Raw genomic sequence first — 19,511 nt, 5'->3', positions numbered from 1 at the left:
TCCTATCAGGTAAAGGAGCTGCGTGCACTCGGCTTTAGTGATGAAAGTCGCTGTCATGAGGTTTTACGGCAGAGTGGTGGTGAGGTAAGAGGAGCCTTGGCGCTGCTACAACGACCACTTCTGGAGCCCTTCCACAAACGCATCTGGAGTGAGAAACCTGAGCCTCCTGTCGATATCCACCATCCTGACAAGCAGGTAAAACCACAGACGTGTGATGTCACTCACTGGTTTACGCTGGGGCCAGTTTAAAGCCCAGATCTTTAGTTTATGGCCACACCGGGGATTTTTATTTTGGAATGTGTAGGTTTTTTTCAAATGGGTCATCCTCATTTCTTTATATTTTGCTTCCAAGGAGTCGGGATTTCTTGGCATTTTTTTAAAGTGGTCATTGTCTTTCTGAAGGCCATTTAAAGGTTTTCTTTGGACATTGCTGTTTTTTCGCTCATTTTCAGTCCTGTCCTTGTTCTTGACCATTTTCAGTGTTAAGGTCCAGTTCAGTTCTCTTTCATTTATATAGCTCCAAATCACAACAACATTTGCCTCAAGGTGCTTTATATTGTTAGCCAAAGACCCTACAGTAATACAGAGAAAACCCTCTATGAGTAGTGCTTGGTGACAGTGGGAAGGAAAAACTCTACAGCGTTATTTTTGTGTCTCTATTGTGAGCGCATGCATAAAAAAAATGCAAGTGCAAATGTTGTATTTTGAGGAGAAAATTATTTTCAGTGCAGAAAAGCTCAATTCGAGCGAACAAAATTCATTTCTGCCTGCAAGAAATGTATTTCAGTGTTTGCTATTATCCATACACACACAATAACAGCCCCTCTCGCTCAGATCTCTGCTCTGTGTGCTCACAGACATCTGCAGACCTGCTCTCAGTGTGTCGCTCTCACTCTCAAATAGTGACGTGCGAATCATGAACGAATCGTTCAATACTCGAGAATCACTTTACTGACTCGTGAATCATGATTCACAAGCCCAACTGCTCACCGACTCATCGCTGTTAGCAAACTAATTTCATTAGTAGAAATATATCTAGCTTATAATTACAATTATGTTGAAAAAACAACAGCCAGTTTCTTAACAAAAACATTTCTGCTCTGAACTGGAAGAAAAAACCCTGAGTAGAAGCTCACATCAAGACAATAGCTCCTCGGTTCACAGTAGCATCGCTCAGCTAACATGCTAACAGCACATTTGAGCTACTCACCCCCTCCCTCCTGGCTCACAGCTTCTTCTTCTTGGTTTGCAACCAATGTTAAGGCTCATTACCGCCCTCTGGCTCACAGCTCAGTGGACATTTAGATGAGAAAATATACACATTTGAGGAAAATCTAATAAAATAAAATAAAAATAAATAAAATAAATGTTCCAGGCAGGCCCCACATTTCATGCCTGTACCGAGACCCACACTACAGTACAATAATTTACATGTACAGTAGTGAGTGATCACTGTCAGGTTTACGTTTTAATTTTGAGGCTTTAATAGTGTGAGTTAGATATGAGTTTTCTAAACTGTTTGGACACGTTGCTGTGCTCACTTTCCCAGCAAAATATACAGAAATGAGGAGTGACTTGCAACTGTTACACAGTACTTTACAGAGACCCCATGTTTGGCATTACTGGTAGAAAATGTGAAGTCTATTTTAACATGATTTTATTGTTTTTTCAGCGTGTATGTCGGTGGCTTCTAGCAGTCTACGATCTACCCAGCTGGGGTCGCTGTGAGCTGGCCCTGTCGCTTCTTCTGGAGCACAGCGCCCCCTATTCCCTAGAAGATGTGGTGCAGGCAGTGCAAGAGTCCCACGACAGGGAATTTATCAAGCGAGTGCTCGCTAAAGAATGTCCCATCTGCCTCTCGGTTTTCCCTCACAGCAAAGTTAGGGTTACTTTACAGATGCTTTTGGGTCACTAAATATTTTTCTGAATGATTTCCATTTCTTGATTTTCTACTTCCTCCCACCTTCCCTTCTATCTCAGATGCAGTCTCTCACGTCGTGTCAGTGCTCTGTGTGCTGTGGTTGTTTTCAGCAGCACTTTACCATCGCTGTAAGGGACAAACACATCAGAGACATGGTGTGTCCAGTCTGTTGGGAGCCTGACATCAATGACCCCGAACACCTCAACAGCTACTTCTCCACCCTGGACATCCAGGTAGGCAAGCAAATAAACCGGGAAAGGAATGAGAATGTCTGACTGCTACATTGTCATCTTGTCAGCCTGCCATCACTTACAGTTCAGTGAAACAATTAACTGCATTTTTTTGTTTTTTCTTTGCTCAGTTGTTGTTTCTCTGCAGAGCTTTTCTAAAATGGATTAAATGTCTTGATGTTATATTAATGAGCAGGACATTGGCTTCACTCTGTTAGCTGTTAGCTGAGCAGGGTAAGATTTAGTGTCTCTACTTCTTTGAGTTTATTTCCAATCCAACATTTTGGACAATGTACAAAATATACAAGAGGTTAATGTACCAAAATTCTTGTACACAAACTTTTGGTTGCCAGAAAATTCAGTTGAGAAACAACATCTAACTTTGCAGTTTAGGTTGAAAATGAATTACAGGCTGCTGAGCAGCAGTTTCAAAATGCTGTTTCCTGCAAGTTTGGAGGGACTGATTATGTTTTTTCTCCTGTTTAACAGTAAAACATATTTTCATTCCTTTCTCAGATTATTATTTATGTCATCGATTATAGTTCGGCCCATAAAATATCAAAAACCTGAACATGTACACGATATGTATCTTTAGTTATTGCAATATTGTTTTTCTAGGCTTACTAATTATACAGAACTTTAATTTTTATTCAGAATTTTTTACATTCATGAGAGTAATATTGTAAGAGAGGGGTAGTAATCACTTTCATTTTGGTCATATCATTATGTCCTAATGCAGTGCATGTTCAGGTCAGTCTGTGGAACACCTGTATTAGAGTTAGTGCGTTACAATCAGTGTTGAGGTCTGGAATGTTTATATTTCTATTACTGGAGACAAAGGGTGAAATGAAGTATTAATATTATATTAATACCTGTGATTGTGACTGTCAGTACCAGTTTTTATTCACAGTGGTGTGAAAAGGTGTTTGCCTCATTGCTGAGGTCCTATTTTTTGTATGTTTGTCACACTGAAATATTTCAGATCATCAAACAAATTTAAATATTAGACAAAGATGACACAAGTAAACACAAAATGAGGGTGTTAGTATTATTGTTATGATAATAATAATAATTATTTTTATTATTGTGGCCCTGTGTGGAAAAAGTGATTGAAAATTAAAAGCACTCTTAAATCTCTTAAATAAGACTTAAACAGGACCTGCCTTAGACAGTGGAGTAGACCAAAGATCCTGAAAACCCAGACATCATGCTGTGATCCAAGGAAATTCAGGAACAAATGAGAACATAAGTAATTGATATCTCTTGTATAAAAAATAAGTATAAAGACATATAAATGGTGAAAACATGGAACAGTGGTGAACCTTTCCAGGAGTGGCCGGCTGACCAAAGTTACACCAGGACTGACTCAGTAGGAACATAAAGGCTCGTCTCAGTTTTGCCAGAAAACATCTTGACGATTGATGAATATTCTCCGGACTGACAAGACAAAACTTTAACTATTTGGAAAGTGTGATGTGCCATTTCATCTGGAGTGAAAGTAACACAGCATTTCAGAAAAGGAACATTATACCAACAGTAAAATATGGTGGTGGTAGTGTGATGGTCTGGGGCTGCCTCAGGACCTGAAGACTTGTTGTGGTAAATGGAACCATGAACTCTGCTGTCTACCAAAACATCCTGGAGGAAAACGTCCAGCCATCTGTTCATGACCTCAAGCTGAAGTGCACTTCTGTTCTGCAGCAGGACAATGATCCGAAACACACCAGCAAGTCCACCTCAGAGTCGCTGAAGAAAAACAAAATGAAGACTCTGGAGTGGCCCAGTCACTGTTCTGATCTGAACACGATTGCGATGCCATGGCACGACCTTAAAAAGGTTCATTCTCAAAAACCTTCCAGTTTGACTGAATTACAACAATTTTGCAAAGACAAGTGGGCCGAAATTCCTCCACAGCGCTGTTAACGACTCATGCCAGTTATTTGAAACTCCTGATTGCAGTTTTTGCCTCAACCAGTTATTAGGGGGCAAGAGTTTTTTCACCAACCGCCGTATGTCTGGATTTTTTTCCTCTTAATAAGAAACACGTCACTTAGAAACTGCATTTTGTTTTTACTTGTGTTATTTTAAAGGTGTTCATATTTAAGAGTGACAAACATACAACGCATTGTTTGCCGTATGAGTAAAACCTGGGAAAGAGTGACTGACACCATACTTGGTGAAGATCTTCCAGAGATCGTCTACTCAGTACAAATGTTTTTACAGGAAGAACAGGACTAGTCGTGACAGGTAAATCAGTCTTTACGTGTACATTCTGTGAAGTTAACGTTCTAAAACTTGGTCTTCACAGCTGCGAGAGTGTCTAGAGCCAGAAGTCTACGAGCTTTTTCACAAGAAGCTGACAGAGCAGGCTTTAATCAAGGACCCCAAATTTCTCTGGTGCTGTCACGTGAGTACAGGATCAATATTTGCAACAAAATCTCAATGAACAAATTACTTAATGTAATTACTTAATTTCTATTTAAAAGTGATGCAAGTTTGAGTACACGTTTTTGGATTATTGATGCTTCACATGTGTTGACGATTCAATTTTCTTTATATGAAACAAATTCAAATTCAAATTCAAATTTTATTTGTCACGTACACAGTCATACACAGTACAATATGCAGTGAAATGCTTAGACAACTGCTCGTGACCTAAAGAAAAAAAGAAAAGGCTATGAATAAGATAGGAAATAAATATGAAAATTAAAAAGGGTAAATTTAACTAGGAAGGAATAAAATAAAATATAAAAATTAAAGTTAAAAATGAAATAACTGTACAACACAAATTAGAATGAAGGGTAAATTTAACTGGGAAAGAATAAGATAAAATATATAAATTAAAGTTGAAAATTAAATTAGTGATAGTGCAGTAAGTAGTTTTGCAAATTTTGAAATTGAATTGGTGACCAGTGAAGAGCTCACTTTTCCCAGATGGAAGCTATAGTCTTTAAGTCTGACGTCATTAGCCGTGCCTGGGCCCAAACTCTGCTGCAGGTTCATAGGTCAAACGATCACTGCGGCATCACTGAGAGTTGAAAAATTGTCTAAATTCTTCCATCTGTAATAAAATGATCAGCGTTCTGCTCTACCAGGTGTAACAGTTTAACATCCAGGCATCCATGAAAACAGAATTTATGACATTTGACAGAGTTAGAAGTTAGCAGGAAGTTAGCTCGCTAGCTTCCATCTAAACACAATATAGCATGTCCTGATTGAGGGAATTCAGAAATAAATTCAAACGTACAGCTCTGCTATCACTTCCAACATAAATGAAGACATTAAACTAAACAGCAGTGACGTTTGTAGGGTTACTGAAGTTGGGCTACCTGGTATATAATGATGTGCTACGTGATCACTAGCGACACAGCTATGTTAGCATAGCATAAACACAGTGAAGCTGGAGGATGAACGCTAACTTCAGAGTCCGTGACACAGATGCAAAACAGACCATTTCAGAGGCACTGGGACTCCAGGAAACCATAATGAGAGCCAATATCTACAAATGAAGAAAAATGTTCCTATTTGGCATAAGCTTTAAAAATGCTCACACACCCCAATGTGGCTGAATTAAAACAATTCTGCAAAGTGTGGGACAAAATTCTTCCACAACCATATGACTGACTCATTGCCAGTTATTAGTTCAGCAATTTATTTTGAAAAGGCTATAATGAATTAATTAATCTTACCCAGTGTTCTTGCTTGCAGAGTGCTTGGTAACTACATGAGAGTCTGTGCTCTCTGTATGTCATGGAGCTTTCAAGATCCATGATTTAATTAAAAATACCTTTTTACTTAAACAACTCAACCGAATACAAGAAGTCATTTTCATGGACTATGATTGCATTATAGTGTTATTGTACAATGAAATTTCTATCTTGTCCTCTCCTTTCCCTTCTCGTGTTTGTTCTCCTCAGTGCTCATATGGATTCATCTATGATGGAGACCAGTTGAAGGTCACCTGTTTTCAATGTCGAAACAGTTTCTGTGCTCACTGTAAAAAGCCTGTAAGTTTCTCTTTGTGTATTCTTGTTTTCTTACCACTTTATGTTTGGTTTCACTTTTTCTGCAGAGCTGCAGTCTTATACATTTGTTAAGCCATAGAAATATGACATTCCAAGCACATCTGCTCTTCACAACTCTTTTAAGAACCTTAACATTAAAGTTATGTCCTAACTGAATAGTCCAAAAATACGAAACTGAAAGAATCATTACATTTCCCCCTCAAAGTGGGGAAAACGTAATAACCGTGTGCGGGGGGCGTCTGGTATGAATAAAGAAAGAAAAAAGAATGCTTGGGCCTTGCTAGCATAATGGACGGGTTTTGACGGGGATGAATAGAATAGAATAGAATGACTTTATTGTCACTATACAGTACAATGAGATACAGAGCATCATCAAATTTGCTTCCAAGCCAAAGACTATAAAATATGATAAAGCATATCTCGCCTTTGGCTTCACCTGCACAGCAGTGGGTGATGAGGAGAGGCAGCAGTGTGTCGTCTGTCTTAAAGTGCTAGCTTGTGACAGTTTAAAGCCTAACAAGCTAAGATGCCACTTGGAGACAAAACATCCAGAGCACAAAGACAAGTCAGCTGACCTTTTCAGACAAAAACTGCTCAACAGTGTCTCTTTACTAAAGCTGCATCTGTGCTGGCAATGCTCAGCTCAGCTCCTATAAAGTTGCCTACCGAGCGGCACTGTGTGAAAAACCGCACACAGTTGCGGAGGAATTAATACTGTTTGCTGATAACGTATGTCAGATTCATTGATGAAGATGCTGAGGGAGGAATTGCTTTTCTGCAAACAAGTTCCTGCCAGAGCCAGCGCAGAGAAACTGTTCAAAAACACTGAGGACTGTGTGGGGATCTGCACAGACGGCTGTGGCTGGGAAGCGAGGAGGGCTGCAAGTGTTAATCGAACGCGTCTCCCCCGATGTGCAGTGGACGCACTGTAAGATACACCGCGAAGCACTAGTGTCTAAACAGCTGAGTCCTGAGTTGAATGACATAATGAGTGATGTCGTTGCCACAGTCAACTGCATCAAAACACGACCTGTGAAAGCCTGGATTTTCTCCTCACTGTGTGAAGAAACGGGCTCCGGCCACAGTTCTGCATCACAGTGAGTTCCACCTGCTGTTACGTGGGTCGGTGCCGTCCAGGCTCTTTGAACTTCGAGAGGAGATCTGCATGTTTTTGAATGAAGAGGGCAGTGATCTTACCAACAAATTCAACAAATGTAACAACTTTTTCATGATACGGGCATACCTCAGCGACATGTTCCTGAAACTCAATGAACTGAATGTGCAGATGCAGGGCACAAACGCTCAGCTCCCACATCTGGCAGATAAACTAACATCACTTGTCAGAAAACTTGAGATGTGGCAGCAGCGAGTGAAAGATGGAAACGTGGACTCATCTGAGAATTTGAAATCATTCACTGAGACAACAAGCTGCAGAACACAGTGATCTCATGCACGACGTCTGATTCAAAGACCCTGGCTGTACCACTATACTTACTCCCCCCCTTCCTTCTTTCACCTAATGGTATGATCCCAGTCTGTCTAGGAATGTAATGGGCAGCAGGGTGTGCCCATCAAAATAAAGTCTCACCCCTGCCTCCAGGGTGTTAATAACTGACACGTGAAATGATCTGGTGGGATGTATATATAATTATATCATGGGCTAGATGGGGCTCATAAGTTTGACACCCCTGGGCTAATATTTTATTTTGTGAAGTAGTCCTCGTAGACCGTCTGCAACCATTTTGTCCGTATATTTTATTTGTGCTTGTGTGCAATCCAAGCCTTTATAAATATTATAAATGTTTATAATTTAAAAGAAAATGAAATATTATGTGATTATAAATATCTTTCTATGTAACTGTTACAATAGTAATTCATTTTTATATGCTCTGTTCTGTACTCATTGGTAAACATTGTTTGTGTGCAGTGGGAGTCTCAGCATGCTGGTCTGTCCTGTGAACAGTTCCAGTCCTGGAAAAGAGAGAATGATCCAGAATATCAGAGACAGGGCCTGGCTGGATACCTCAGAGACAACGGCATCAGTAAGTACACACATATGAACACACACAAACTCTGATTAGTTGTGTAAACGTAACCCATGGAGTCCTCTTCACTAAAGTCCTGTGATGCATGGGCAGCCAAGTTTGTGAATGTGATAACTTGATAATGAGGCAAGACAATCCTGGTTACCTCAACCTTAAGGTTAAGGGCAGAGGTCAAGTTTTCTAAAAATCTTGCAATAGCAGGCTTTTTGCTGCTGGTTCACCTGACACGACACAACACGGGGCGATCCGCGGTAGCTCGTTAACGGAGATTTGCCGTGTTGTGGCGTTAACGTCATTTCAGCGAGATTAACGCTGACAGCACTAGTGGGAACACAACGAATATGACTGCACATTTACTCCGACAGCATCCTAGTGCAAAGACAAGTGGAAGCAGACAAAAACAACAAGCACGCATGCTACAAACTTTACCCGAGTCATTTAGACAGCCGTTAGCACAGGATTCTCCTTATGGGACCTGATATGTTTAATATGCTGCTGAGAATATAGCCCAGAAGAAGCGTATAGTATAGCTTTTATTTTGGAAAGAGCCATTTCTCTGTAATAAACTCTCTTTTCCAAAGATGAGTGATTTCTCCATCAGATAGATTTATTATTTTATTACTTTGTTGTTTCAACAACATTAAATTTAAAAACTGTACTTTTGAGTTAAAATATATATTTATAATTTTAATAAATGACAAATTAAAAAGGCATGAATATTTTTTTGTATCAAAAAAATATCGAACCGTGACACCAAAGTATCGAACCGAACCGTGAAGTTTGTGTATCGTTGCACCCCTAGTTAAGATATGTAGTATGCTGGGACCACTGCATACTACATATCTTAAGGAAAGGGGAGGCATAATTAACCAACTGGCCAGAGCTGAGGCAGTCGAGGTGGTATTGGCATCTGACAAGGATGACTCCTTGTGCCTCCTGGACAAGGTGTTCTGGGCATATGTCAGTGGGGCCCCAGGGCAAACTCAGGACACAATGGAGAGATTATATCTCTCGGGTGGCCTGGGAACACTTTGGTGTGTAAAATGGATGGAAGGATGGGAGCTACATTACCCAGCCTCCCACCCCTGAACCCACTGAACTAAGCCAGAAATCATAGCCCCCACCTTCCCAAGATTCAGGCATGAGCTAACAGCAGGTTTGACTCCATGCTTTTTGCCCTTATACCTAATTTCAACGGGCACTATGGCTGCACACACAGGATCTAAACCCACTCTTTCTCCAATAACGCCCAGAGTCAAACCAGAGTTTGGTAGACCAAGGTCTGCATGCAGCCTGAGTCCACCATAGCCTGGTGTACAGCCCTTTGGTGCCTTACTGGAACGTTGTACGTCACTCCCAGGCCAGGGGAAGGTGCTGGGAGGCCAGTGACACGGAACGCCTGTCCCACCTCCATCAGTGGGCACTCCGTGTGGATGCCCGCACCAGCACTCCTGCCCTGTCGTCTGTGTGACTTCCTGTGAGATGGGTCCAGTGCCTGTAGCTCCCAGGACCTGCAGAGGGGAAGCAGAGGAAAACAGGTCAGTAGGGAGTTTCTGTGGGGCGCAACAGTCGGTGGTGCTGGAGGAGAGCCGAGGATTCTTCTCCTCGGGGCCGGCACTGGCAGATTCCCCACCGACGACTGTATCCACCCAGGGTCCTCCATCCACCGTAGTAGTTGGTTGTCCACCAAAGTCACTGCTGCATCAAGGCTCCCTGGCCGATGGCCGAGGACCCATTCTGCTGTCTTCTCAATGAGTGGGTACTTGACGACAAACTCCAGCAGTCAGCTTTTCCTCCTTCCCAGGGTGTGACTGCAGCTACCTGGCTGCCATGTCACAGAGCCTCCAAGCGTAGGCAAACGTGTGATCCTTTGCCTCCATCTGACAGCCCTTGAACCGGCGGCGCTGATCTTGTGGAGCAGATGTTCCCAAACTCTCCCCACGAGGGCAACAGCAGGCTCAGCATTGCTGTCTGGGCCTCCCCAGAGAGCAGGGGAGAGACCCTGACTCTGCCCTCAGTCACTGCCATGGCTCTACGTAGCTTTGACACACCTCACAGCGATGCCTGGACTGGCTGTACATGCCGTGGGTCCAACATCTCTCATCATGTAGTTGATAGCGCCACTATGGCAAGCTTTGTGCTGCTGGTTAACACAACACAACACAGGGGTGGTCACAAACACTTCTTTTGCTAGAAGTGGAAAACAAGAGCAAACTTTAACGTTTTATCATTAAAGCATCATAACTACTATATGATGACATGAGCCTGTCACTGTATTGAAAAAATAAAATGCAATTTCATATGATATTCATTTGTTTTCACTCATCGTGAAGTTTGTTTCATCCATGGCCAAAAACACCCACCATGAGAAGCTTTCTGTGGGACGTACAAATCTGAAAGCAAACACTTAAAGAGCTGAGCATATCTCTATCTTAGCATTATGATTATGAACAGCCCATAATGCACTCTGTGTTGTGTTGCTGCTCTGTAAACTATGTCTCATGATGTCTATGTATGTTTCAGACAGGTCTGTTGTGTAAGTACACAAACATGCACATTTATGCATGCATTGTTATCCTCCTGTCAATGCTGTGTAACTGAGTAAGGTTACAGTATATGAACAAAGGTATTGGGCCACGCCTCTTAATGTTTGAATTCAGGTGTGCTCAGTCTGTTGCCACAGGTATATGACACCTAGACATCCAGTTTGCCTTTGTGTTATTCTAAAGAGCTCCCTGAATTTGAGTGTGATGCTGTAACATGATGCCACTGTTGAAACAAGTCAGCTGGTGAAATTCTTCTCTCCTAAATCTTCCACAATCAGCTTTAAGTGCTATTATTACAAAATGAAAGCGTTTAGGAGCCAAAGCAGCTCAGCCATATAAACTTACAGAGCAAGGTCATCAAGTGCTGAGATCCATAACATTAACTGTGTAACAAGCATATGTTCTACGTTACCAAGTAAAGTTAACTCATTTATGTCAGGAAAGGTGTTGGATGTACGTCAGACTAAAATGGTTTTCTTGAATGTAATGCTACCTGTGTGTCCTCTCCTTCCTCCCTCCTTCTAGCTTGTCCTAACTGTCGCTTTCAGTATGCGCTGTCTAAAGGAGGCTGCATGCATTTCTGCTGCTCACAGTGTCGTTACCAGTTCTGCAGTGGCTGCAACAACCCTTTCCACACTGTAAGTCTGTCACATACAGTCCTCTTCATGGTGTCATTTTCCAAGGAGTCATTTGAGCCATGTGATACTCTACCTAGGATACATGTGTGACAGAGAGGTGTGGGGTAGTCATCTACTAATGCTCAGGCTGGTGGTTTAGTCCCTGGCTGCAACAGTCTGCATGCAAGTACCCTTCTGCAAGGTACTAACCCCGCTGCTCTCCGATGTACACATTAGAGCAGCGGTCCCCAACCTTTTTTGCGCCACGGACCGGTTTATGCCCGACAATATTTTCACGGACCGGCCTTTAAGGTGTCGCGGATAAATACAACAAAATAAAACTAGTACTGGTACCGAAAAAAAGAAGATTTATTCATAACACACGTGAAAAGACCCAAGAAAACCGAGTTAACGATAAAAACGATAACAAAATAACGCTGAAAACCGATAAAAACCCTGAAAACTATACATTTCACACCTGAGCCTCAACTCTCGCAGCCCGGCACCAAACGACTCACGGACCGGTACCGGTCCGAGGCCCGGGGGTTGGGGACCGCTGGATTAGAGTGTAAATGGGTGAATTAGGCCAGTTCTATAAAGCACTTTGAGTCCTCAGGTAAAGTAGAAAAAGAACCAGTCCACGTCTGATTAATTCACACAGACTGTGGGTAGTGAAAACACGTGTACAACTTTGGCAATATTGTATTTTATTCTCTTAGATTTATTTTTCATCCCTAAAAAAGGAGAGCAGCCATGTGATCATTGAAACACTGTTTTTGATTTGTTTTGTGTGAAATCTTGAATGACTGAAACAAAAGTAAGCACTTCATAACGATGCAGACGAGGCACTGATCCTCATGCTTGATCTGGGCCACAGCATTTCTTGTTCCAAAGGTGCAGCCTTTGACATCAGCAGCTTTGGAAAAGGCTCTCCGAAATAAATTCACTGATGACACGAATGCAGCACACAGATTTGTTTTCTTGTTTTTGGCTGTTTCACATGTGACATTCAAAACAGCTGTTGGCAGCTGTGGTGTTTGTTCAATTCATTGGTATTTGGTGCAAAAGTTCATCAACATCTTTCCAATAAACGGAAACCAGTATTGATGTTTTTATTACAATTTAGTTTTGCGTGTATTTCATCTGGGAAAGTGGACGAAATGATGACACGTGTGAAGTTCAGTTGCACATTTTTATGTCCTGTCTTTTAAAAACAGTATTAGTGTTTAGTGAAGGGTCACAGTTTCCTTTTTTTTTTTTTTTTTAATTTTTACTAATTTCAGTGTTACGTGAGCAGACTGAGGGGAAAAATAAAAATGGCTGTCGTTTTCTCTTCTTATTTCCCATCAGACCTGTGCAGTGGACCAGTGCACGGTGTCTGGACTGCATGCCCATCATCCTAGAGACTGTCTCTTCTATCTGAGAGACTGGGAACCATCCAGGCTGCAGGCTTTGCTCCAGGTAAACACACACACATGTAACTGTGGAATGACACACAAGGATGGGAAGAGAAGAGGAAAACAAGAGACAAGGATACACAAACACACATAAACACAGACACAGAGAGGACACAGAGGACAAAGACACAAGGGGAGCCTAAATGTGCAAAAAGCTAAGATAGAATAAACTCAGGACTACAAAATGAACCTTAAACCATCACACAAAATGACATAAAAACACAAGAAACTCAACACACAGGGTGATATGACCCAGGCCCATGACAGAGATGTTAGTGTGTTTAGAGCCGTTACTCGTTTTGTTTTGTTTTGTCTCTTCTGTATTTTTGCTGTGATCCTAAAGACCCTTCGTTCTTTTTCATTTGTTTATCTGGTCAGTGCCTGTTTTGCGTCTCATCATATCTTATCTTCGTGACAGACTAACGGAGTTGCCTTCAACACTGAACCTCCTCCTGGAACTCAGACAGGTAGGCTGTTTCTTCCATCAAAGTTTTCTGTTTCAATACTTCTGATGATGCTGTGGAGTTGTGCTCTTTCTAATATTTTCTCCATGGCATTCATATTAGTGAGGGCACACTAAACGGCCCCACAAGTAAGTGGAAAACAGCACAGGGAAAGACACACTATAGGAGAGAGCCCAAGTTTAGTCATTACTAATGATTAAATACAGCAGAGGTGAAAGGGAGTGAAAAGAGGTGCAAGCACAGGAGAATCAGAGAGTTGAGTCCACTGTCAGAGGCCACTGAAAGATCATTGTAACCTTCACGAGTGCTTTTCCTCTGCTCGAATGAATTCTGACTGAAACTCGTAAAATAAACCATGTGACTGCTGACAGAAGTAGCTGGATTAACTCTGTGTTTTAAACTACTCAGCTGTAAAAGGCTGATGCTGAGCGGGCGGCATGGACGCCCAACTAGGATTTCAAAATTCATACCATGCGTCTACTAAAACGTCTGAATCCCAGTGTTTTCTGAAAACCTTGTAAGTGCTATAACTCAAGTAGAGAAGTGCATAACGTTTAATCTAAATAACTCTGCTTTTCATCTGGGAATTAAACAGAGTGCCTGAAAACATTGTATCTTTTCTAGGGTGTTCAACCAATGACAAACTCCACCTTTGATTAGAATATTTGAGTATTCAACCAGGGATGCTTGATAATACTTAAACCAGTATCTCAAAATGCACATCATCCATCCATTTTCAATCACTTATTTGGGTTTGAGTCATGGGGACAGCAGACTGTGATAATATAATCTCTCCAGCGAGTTCTCCAGAGGGGAACAGAGTCCAACCCCTCTCCAGGAAGCTTGTTCGAGGGCTCAAGCTATGCTTTGAGGTGAGCCCGACTATATCTAGTAAGTAGTTCCTAACCTCACCCACTAGCTAAGGCTCTGTCCCCACCAGCAAGGTGACATTCCAGTACCAGCGTCAGAAGCCTGGATCGGAGCGCCAGGACCAGTGCCTGTGACTGACACACAATCCACTCCCAGTAACTCTATCCCAGGCAGGGTGCGCTGGACCCTTGGGTTGTTATAGTAACTAAGGGTGAAATGCAAATAAGATTTCAAATCCAAGTAATCAGTGTTTTAAATACAGGCCATTTACCATTTACCATTTGTATTTTAGGGAATTTGGTGGGCTCTGTAAATCCTTTCTTATTGCAAAGAAACTGGGTTTGTTCCACCTCTGGCAAACTTCCTCCGCATTTGTCTGTTCCTCTTTGTACAGAAAGAGAAATGTGGTTCATCAAATGTCTTTTTCTTCTACCAGTTTAAAAAAGTTTGCAGCTGGGACGCTTTGGCCTATAGGTGACAGCTAAGACTTTAAATTTAATGAAATTAAATTGAATAAACTAATTAAACCCCAGCTTAATTAATATTCTGTTGGATTTCTCCCCTTCTGAATTGTTTGTTGTGTCAAGCACTAATCTGTCTTTTGTTGGTTTGGGAGCATTTCTTTCTGTTTGCCTGTAGCTTCTAGAACAGGGGTGGGCATTCTCAGTCCACAAGGGCCAGTGTCCTCACCCTGGGTCAACACACCTGAATCACATGATTAGTTCGTTACCAGGCCTCTGGAGAACTTCAGGACATGTTGAGGAGCTAATTTAGCCATTTAAATCAGCTGTGTTGGTTCAAGGACACATCTAAAACCTACAGGGACACCGGCCCTCGTGGACTGAGATTGCCCACCCCTGTTCTAGGCGCTGGGACATGCTTTCTGTAGGGTAATCTTTTTATATTTGCATTCCTGAAAATGTAACCTGTTTCATTATACTGCTGGGCACCGGGCGGTTATTAGGCACCTGGAGCCCTGGGACTGTACGGGGGTGGGTGGCCTGTAGCAGGGCTGGTTGCTGGTCACTTCTGGCCCTCTGGGACTGACAGCCTTTGGGCCATGGGAGCTCTCGCTCTTTCTCTCGTTCACACTCACGAACATTTGCATTTATGCTCCATCCTTTTATCAACCCCCCCCTTTTTTTCCTGCCTGTCCTGCCTTAGATGTCATCATACAGTATACCACTTATAATGTCACAACTGTAACTCTATTATGTCTTGATGAATAGAAATGAAGAAATAAACAGATAAACCCTGAAGAGCTGATCTTGGAAAAGCACAACAGTGCATTCAGATCAAAAAGCTGGCAGACAGGACAGGATTTGTCCTGGAAAGTCAACATATTATTAGTTAAATTCAGTTTAGTCAAGGTGTCCATGGTTGCTCCAAATGTCTTTGTGAATATTTACTAGTTGTTTCATCTCTTTGAGCAAATCAGTCTTAAAAAATGAAACCAAAGAATACATTAAAATGGTTTTTATGATGGTCTGCATAGTTCCAGCTGTAATTTGTAAAGCACACCGTTCTACCCAACACCAATACTAGTAATTCTGAATTGGGTTCCTCTGGCCCGTTTCCACTGGCTTCCAGTATGTTTTACAATTGATCTCATGCCATTTATCACAGATATATATCTGAGCGTTACATATTTCTAAATATTAGCTTACCCTTGTGGATAATGTCCTACACATTTGTGTCCCTTTTGAGACTATTTTCTCTCTGCATTTCTCTTTTTCTGTGCTGCTTTCTTAACCTGACTCAATGCTGTGAAGGTGTTTTTGGCTATGTTCACACTGCAGGCGAAAGCGCATCAAATCCGATTTTTTTGACCCAATGCGACCCATATCCGATCATGGTGTGACAGTGTGAACGGCACAAATCCGATATTTTCAAATCCGATCTGGGTCACTTTCGTATGTGGTGCTGAATCCGATACATATCAGCGACTGCTGTTTGATGGTCAAGTCGCATTAAATCTGTCTTTTACGTCACCGACACAAGACAGACGCTGATTATCAGCGCCGGAGAAGACATGGCGAACGCTTCCTGGCCATCCGGTGAAACTGCTGGGAAGACAACGTTGGAGAAACGTGAACATTTTATTTGTACTGTATAATCTGCAGATTCTGACAGAAATCTGCAGCTATCCTTTGAAGCACCGCTCCTCTAAAACAGCAATAAGGATCATTATTAGGTTATCTACATTATTATGTAAATAACAAAATAACTTAAAGCAAAAATTGGGAAACGTGAAGTCCGAAGTCTTTATATTAAGGGCCATCAGTCAAACAATACTGTTTGCTCTGGGTCTAAACAGAGCGCGTTGTGTGTGACGCCTTCTTTTGCGCATGCGGCCGCTTTGAGCGTTCACACTAGAGCGCGTTTGCTGTCACATTTTATTTGTAGTGTGAACGAGCAGACAAAAAAATCGGATTTGATCAAAAAATCGGAATTGAGCATTAAGACCTGCAGAGTGAACGTAGCCTGCGTTAACCGTGGAAAGAATTTGTCCACTTCAGTTGTCTTCTGTGATCTTTTAGGCCTTTAAGTGTTGCTGAGCTGGCTAGGTTAGTCATTCTTTTTAAGAATGTAACACATTGTTGTTGATTTGACACCATGACTGGCTATCTTAGGAAATGTACATACAAATTAATACTAATACATCTGAATTGTTTTATTTATACAGCCCCAAATCAAATCAACGGTTGTTGTTTCAAGGCACTTTATATTGTAAGGTAAAGACCCTACAATAATACAAAGAAAACAAAACCCCAACAATCATATGATTCCAAATGAGCAAGCACTTGGTGACAGTGGGAAGGAAAAACTCCCTTTTAACAGGAAGAAACCTGGCTGAATTAATGGAGTTCTGAATATTATAAGGAATTTTTCAATTAAGGAATTTTTTGTATTGATTTTCACAGATGTTTTTCTATATTTTTTAAATGGGTACCTCTCTTCCTTTTAGATCTGTGTGGAGTAATAGAGCAAAAAGATGAGGGCGGGCAGCAGTCAGATGCAGCCTGTGGAGCTCAGACCCAACCTGGACATGCTGGACTCTGCGAGTATGGAGCTTTTAATGAGTAGTATTTGCTTTGTTTGTAATATGTTCCTTAGATCCCAGAGTCTCTGGCAGTCCATAAGGAGCACTTGTCTTTAATCTTGTGTGAACCTTGTTGGTTGCTTCAAATAGCTTCAAAACACTATGTGGGGGTCTGGAATTACCTGGACTCTTATGACTCGAGTTCAGTATGATGTCCATCTGCACAACAAGAATTCCAATTATATAACAACAAAGTCACACTGGCCACTGTGCTAAAACCTTTTTTAACACAAACAGAAATAAGGGAATTGATAATTAAAATAATTCACAGTTCTTTGTCCTCTGTCTGTGTCCCAGAATACTTGAACTGCTCTTGTTAAACCATGCATAAAAATGATTCAGTTAAGTTCCATTTTGTTTTTATAGTGCTAAATCATTTGCCTCAAGGCGGTTTACATTGTAAGTTAAAGACCTTACAGTTAAAAAGAAATCCCAAAAATCACATAACCCCCAATGAGCAAGCACTTGATGACAGCAAAACACCAGCTCCTGGTAGATAGAGCAGTCACCCAAGACTATAAGACTCGACTGACCAACCTCTGCACTGCCTGGAATGACTACAAGAAAGCCTGTTACTCAATGCATCACACATCGATCCTGAATCCCTAGAACTATACAAGATTAACAGAATCCTAAGAGCCTTCATCAGGAATTCGTTGGGGATGTGCTAAACAACACTAGAGGCCAACTTCGAGCCGATTGCGCAGGTCACCATCAATTGTGGGATCTACCAAGGAGATGCCCTGTCCTCACTGCTATTCTGCATAGCCCTGAACCCCCTTGGTGAGTTCCTCTACATAACATGCTAGGGAGACTGACTACGAAATGAGGCAATCGTCAGCAACCTCCTCTACATGGATGGCAACAAGCTGTATGCTAATAGTGAATGAAAAATAAAAAAGAATAAAAAAGAATAGATAGATGGAAGCCACTGACATCAAGACAATGATTTTACTACCAGAAGGCAACACTGCAGATACTGTGAACAGCTGCAAGTACCTAGGAATCTCACAGGCAGATTGGAACCATGAAGAGGCCACCAGGTAAGCTGCAACCACTGAATACCTGCAGAGAGTAGGGTGAGTCCTGAGGAGTCAGCGTAATGGGAAGAACAAGATCTGGGCAGTCAACACCTACGCCCTGCCTGTCATCACATACCCTGCTGGGATAATGCTGGTTAAAGGAGGAGATAGAAGCTACTGACATCAAAACAAGGAAGCCCTTATCATGCATGGAGGGTCTCACCCCAAGTCCAGCACCCTGAGACTATATGCTAATCACAAGGAAGGAGCCCAAGGACTAGTGAGTGTCAGAATCCCTGTTCAGGATGAAACAACCAATAAGTACATCAAGAAGATGACCACAACTGATAGTCTGCTTAGTGAATACCTCAAGCAGCAGAAACCCGAGAAAGGAGAGGAGCAACAAGAGTAACCATCATGGAAGTACAGGCCCTTGTATGGTATGTCCAGATAGAAGAAATGGCGGACATCCATAAATCCTACCAGTGGCTGGACAAAGCTGGACTGAAAGACAGCACAGAGGCACTAATCATGGCAGCACAGGAACAAGCTCTGAGCACAAGATCCATAGAGGCTGGGGTCTATCACACCAGGCAAGACCCCAGGTGCAGGCTGTGTAAAGACCCTGAGACAATCCAGCACATAACAGCAGGGTGCAAGAGGCTGCTAGCGGGCAGGGCATACATGGAACGCCATAACCAAGTGGCCGGCTTAGTGTACAGAAACATCTGTGCTGAATACGGCCTGAAAGTCCTGAGGTCAAAATGGGAGACGCCCCTAGGGTGGTGGAGAGTGACCGAGCTAAGATCCTGTGGGACTTCCATATACAGATGGACAAAATGGTGATGGCTAACCAACCGGACATAGTGGTGGTGAACAAACAGAAGAAGACGGCCGTAGTGATCGATGTAGCGGTTCCGAATGACAGCAACATCAGGAAGAAGGAACACGAGAAGCTGGAGAAATACCAAGGGCTCAGAGAAGATGTGGAGGATGAAGGTAACAGTGGTTCCCGTGGTAATCGGAGCATCTGGTGCAGTGACTCCCAAGCTAGGCGAGTGGCTCCAGCAGATCCCGGGAACAACATCAGAGATCTCTGTCCAGAAGAGCGCAGTCCTGGGAACAGCTAAGATACTGCGCAGGACCCTCAAGCTCCCAGGCCTCTGGTAGAGGACCCGAGCTTGAAGGATTGTCCGCCCGCACGGGCGAGC

The 19,511-nt window shown here is 42.2% G+C and overlaps 1 protein-coding gene across 2 annotated transcripts in view; it reads left to right on the top strand.

The window, feature by feature from the left end:
- rnf31 (ring finger protein 31) overlaps positions 1-19,511 on the top strand; it is a 42,768-nt gene that overhangs the window by 19,927 nt on the left and 3,330 nt on the right. Inside the window, exons 13-22 of one of the 2 annotated variants that reach the window (XM_084911253.1) lie at positions 10-195; positions 1,673-1,879; positions 1,981-2,154; positions 4,460-4,558; positions 6,069-6,158; positions 8,104-8,218; positions 11,293-11,405; positions 12,735-12,845; positions 13,260-13,308; positions 17,144-17,240. In XM_084911253.1, the coding sequence (XP_084767379.1) occupies positions 10-195; positions 1,673-1,879; positions 1,981-2,154; positions 4,460-4,558; positions 6,069-6,158; positions 8,104-8,218; positions 11,293-11,405; positions 12,735-12,845; positions 13,260-13,308; positions 17,144-17,240 (1,241 nt within the window). Of the gene's footprint in view, positions 1-9; positions 196-1,672; positions 1,880-1,980; positions 2,155-4,459; positions 4,559-6,068; positions 6,159-8,103; positions 8,219-11,292; positions 11,406-12,734; positions 12,846-13,259; positions 13,309-17,143; positions 17,241-19,511 lie in introns of those variants that run through there. The other variant, XR_014797486.1, reaches the window with a different exon arrangement.

This window comes from Perissodus microlepis, chromosome 18 (genome assembly GCF_051167445.1).
Source record: "Perissodus microlepis isolate ML-2025 ecotype Zambia chromosome 18, ASM5116744v1, whole genome shotgun sequence".
Lineage (NCBI taxonomy): Eukaryota > Metazoa > Chordata > Actinopteri > Cichliformes > Cichlidae > Perissodus > Perissodus microlepis.
Note: the sequence above shows the minus strand (reverse complement) of the source record. Positions and strands in the feature narration are given on the sequence as shown.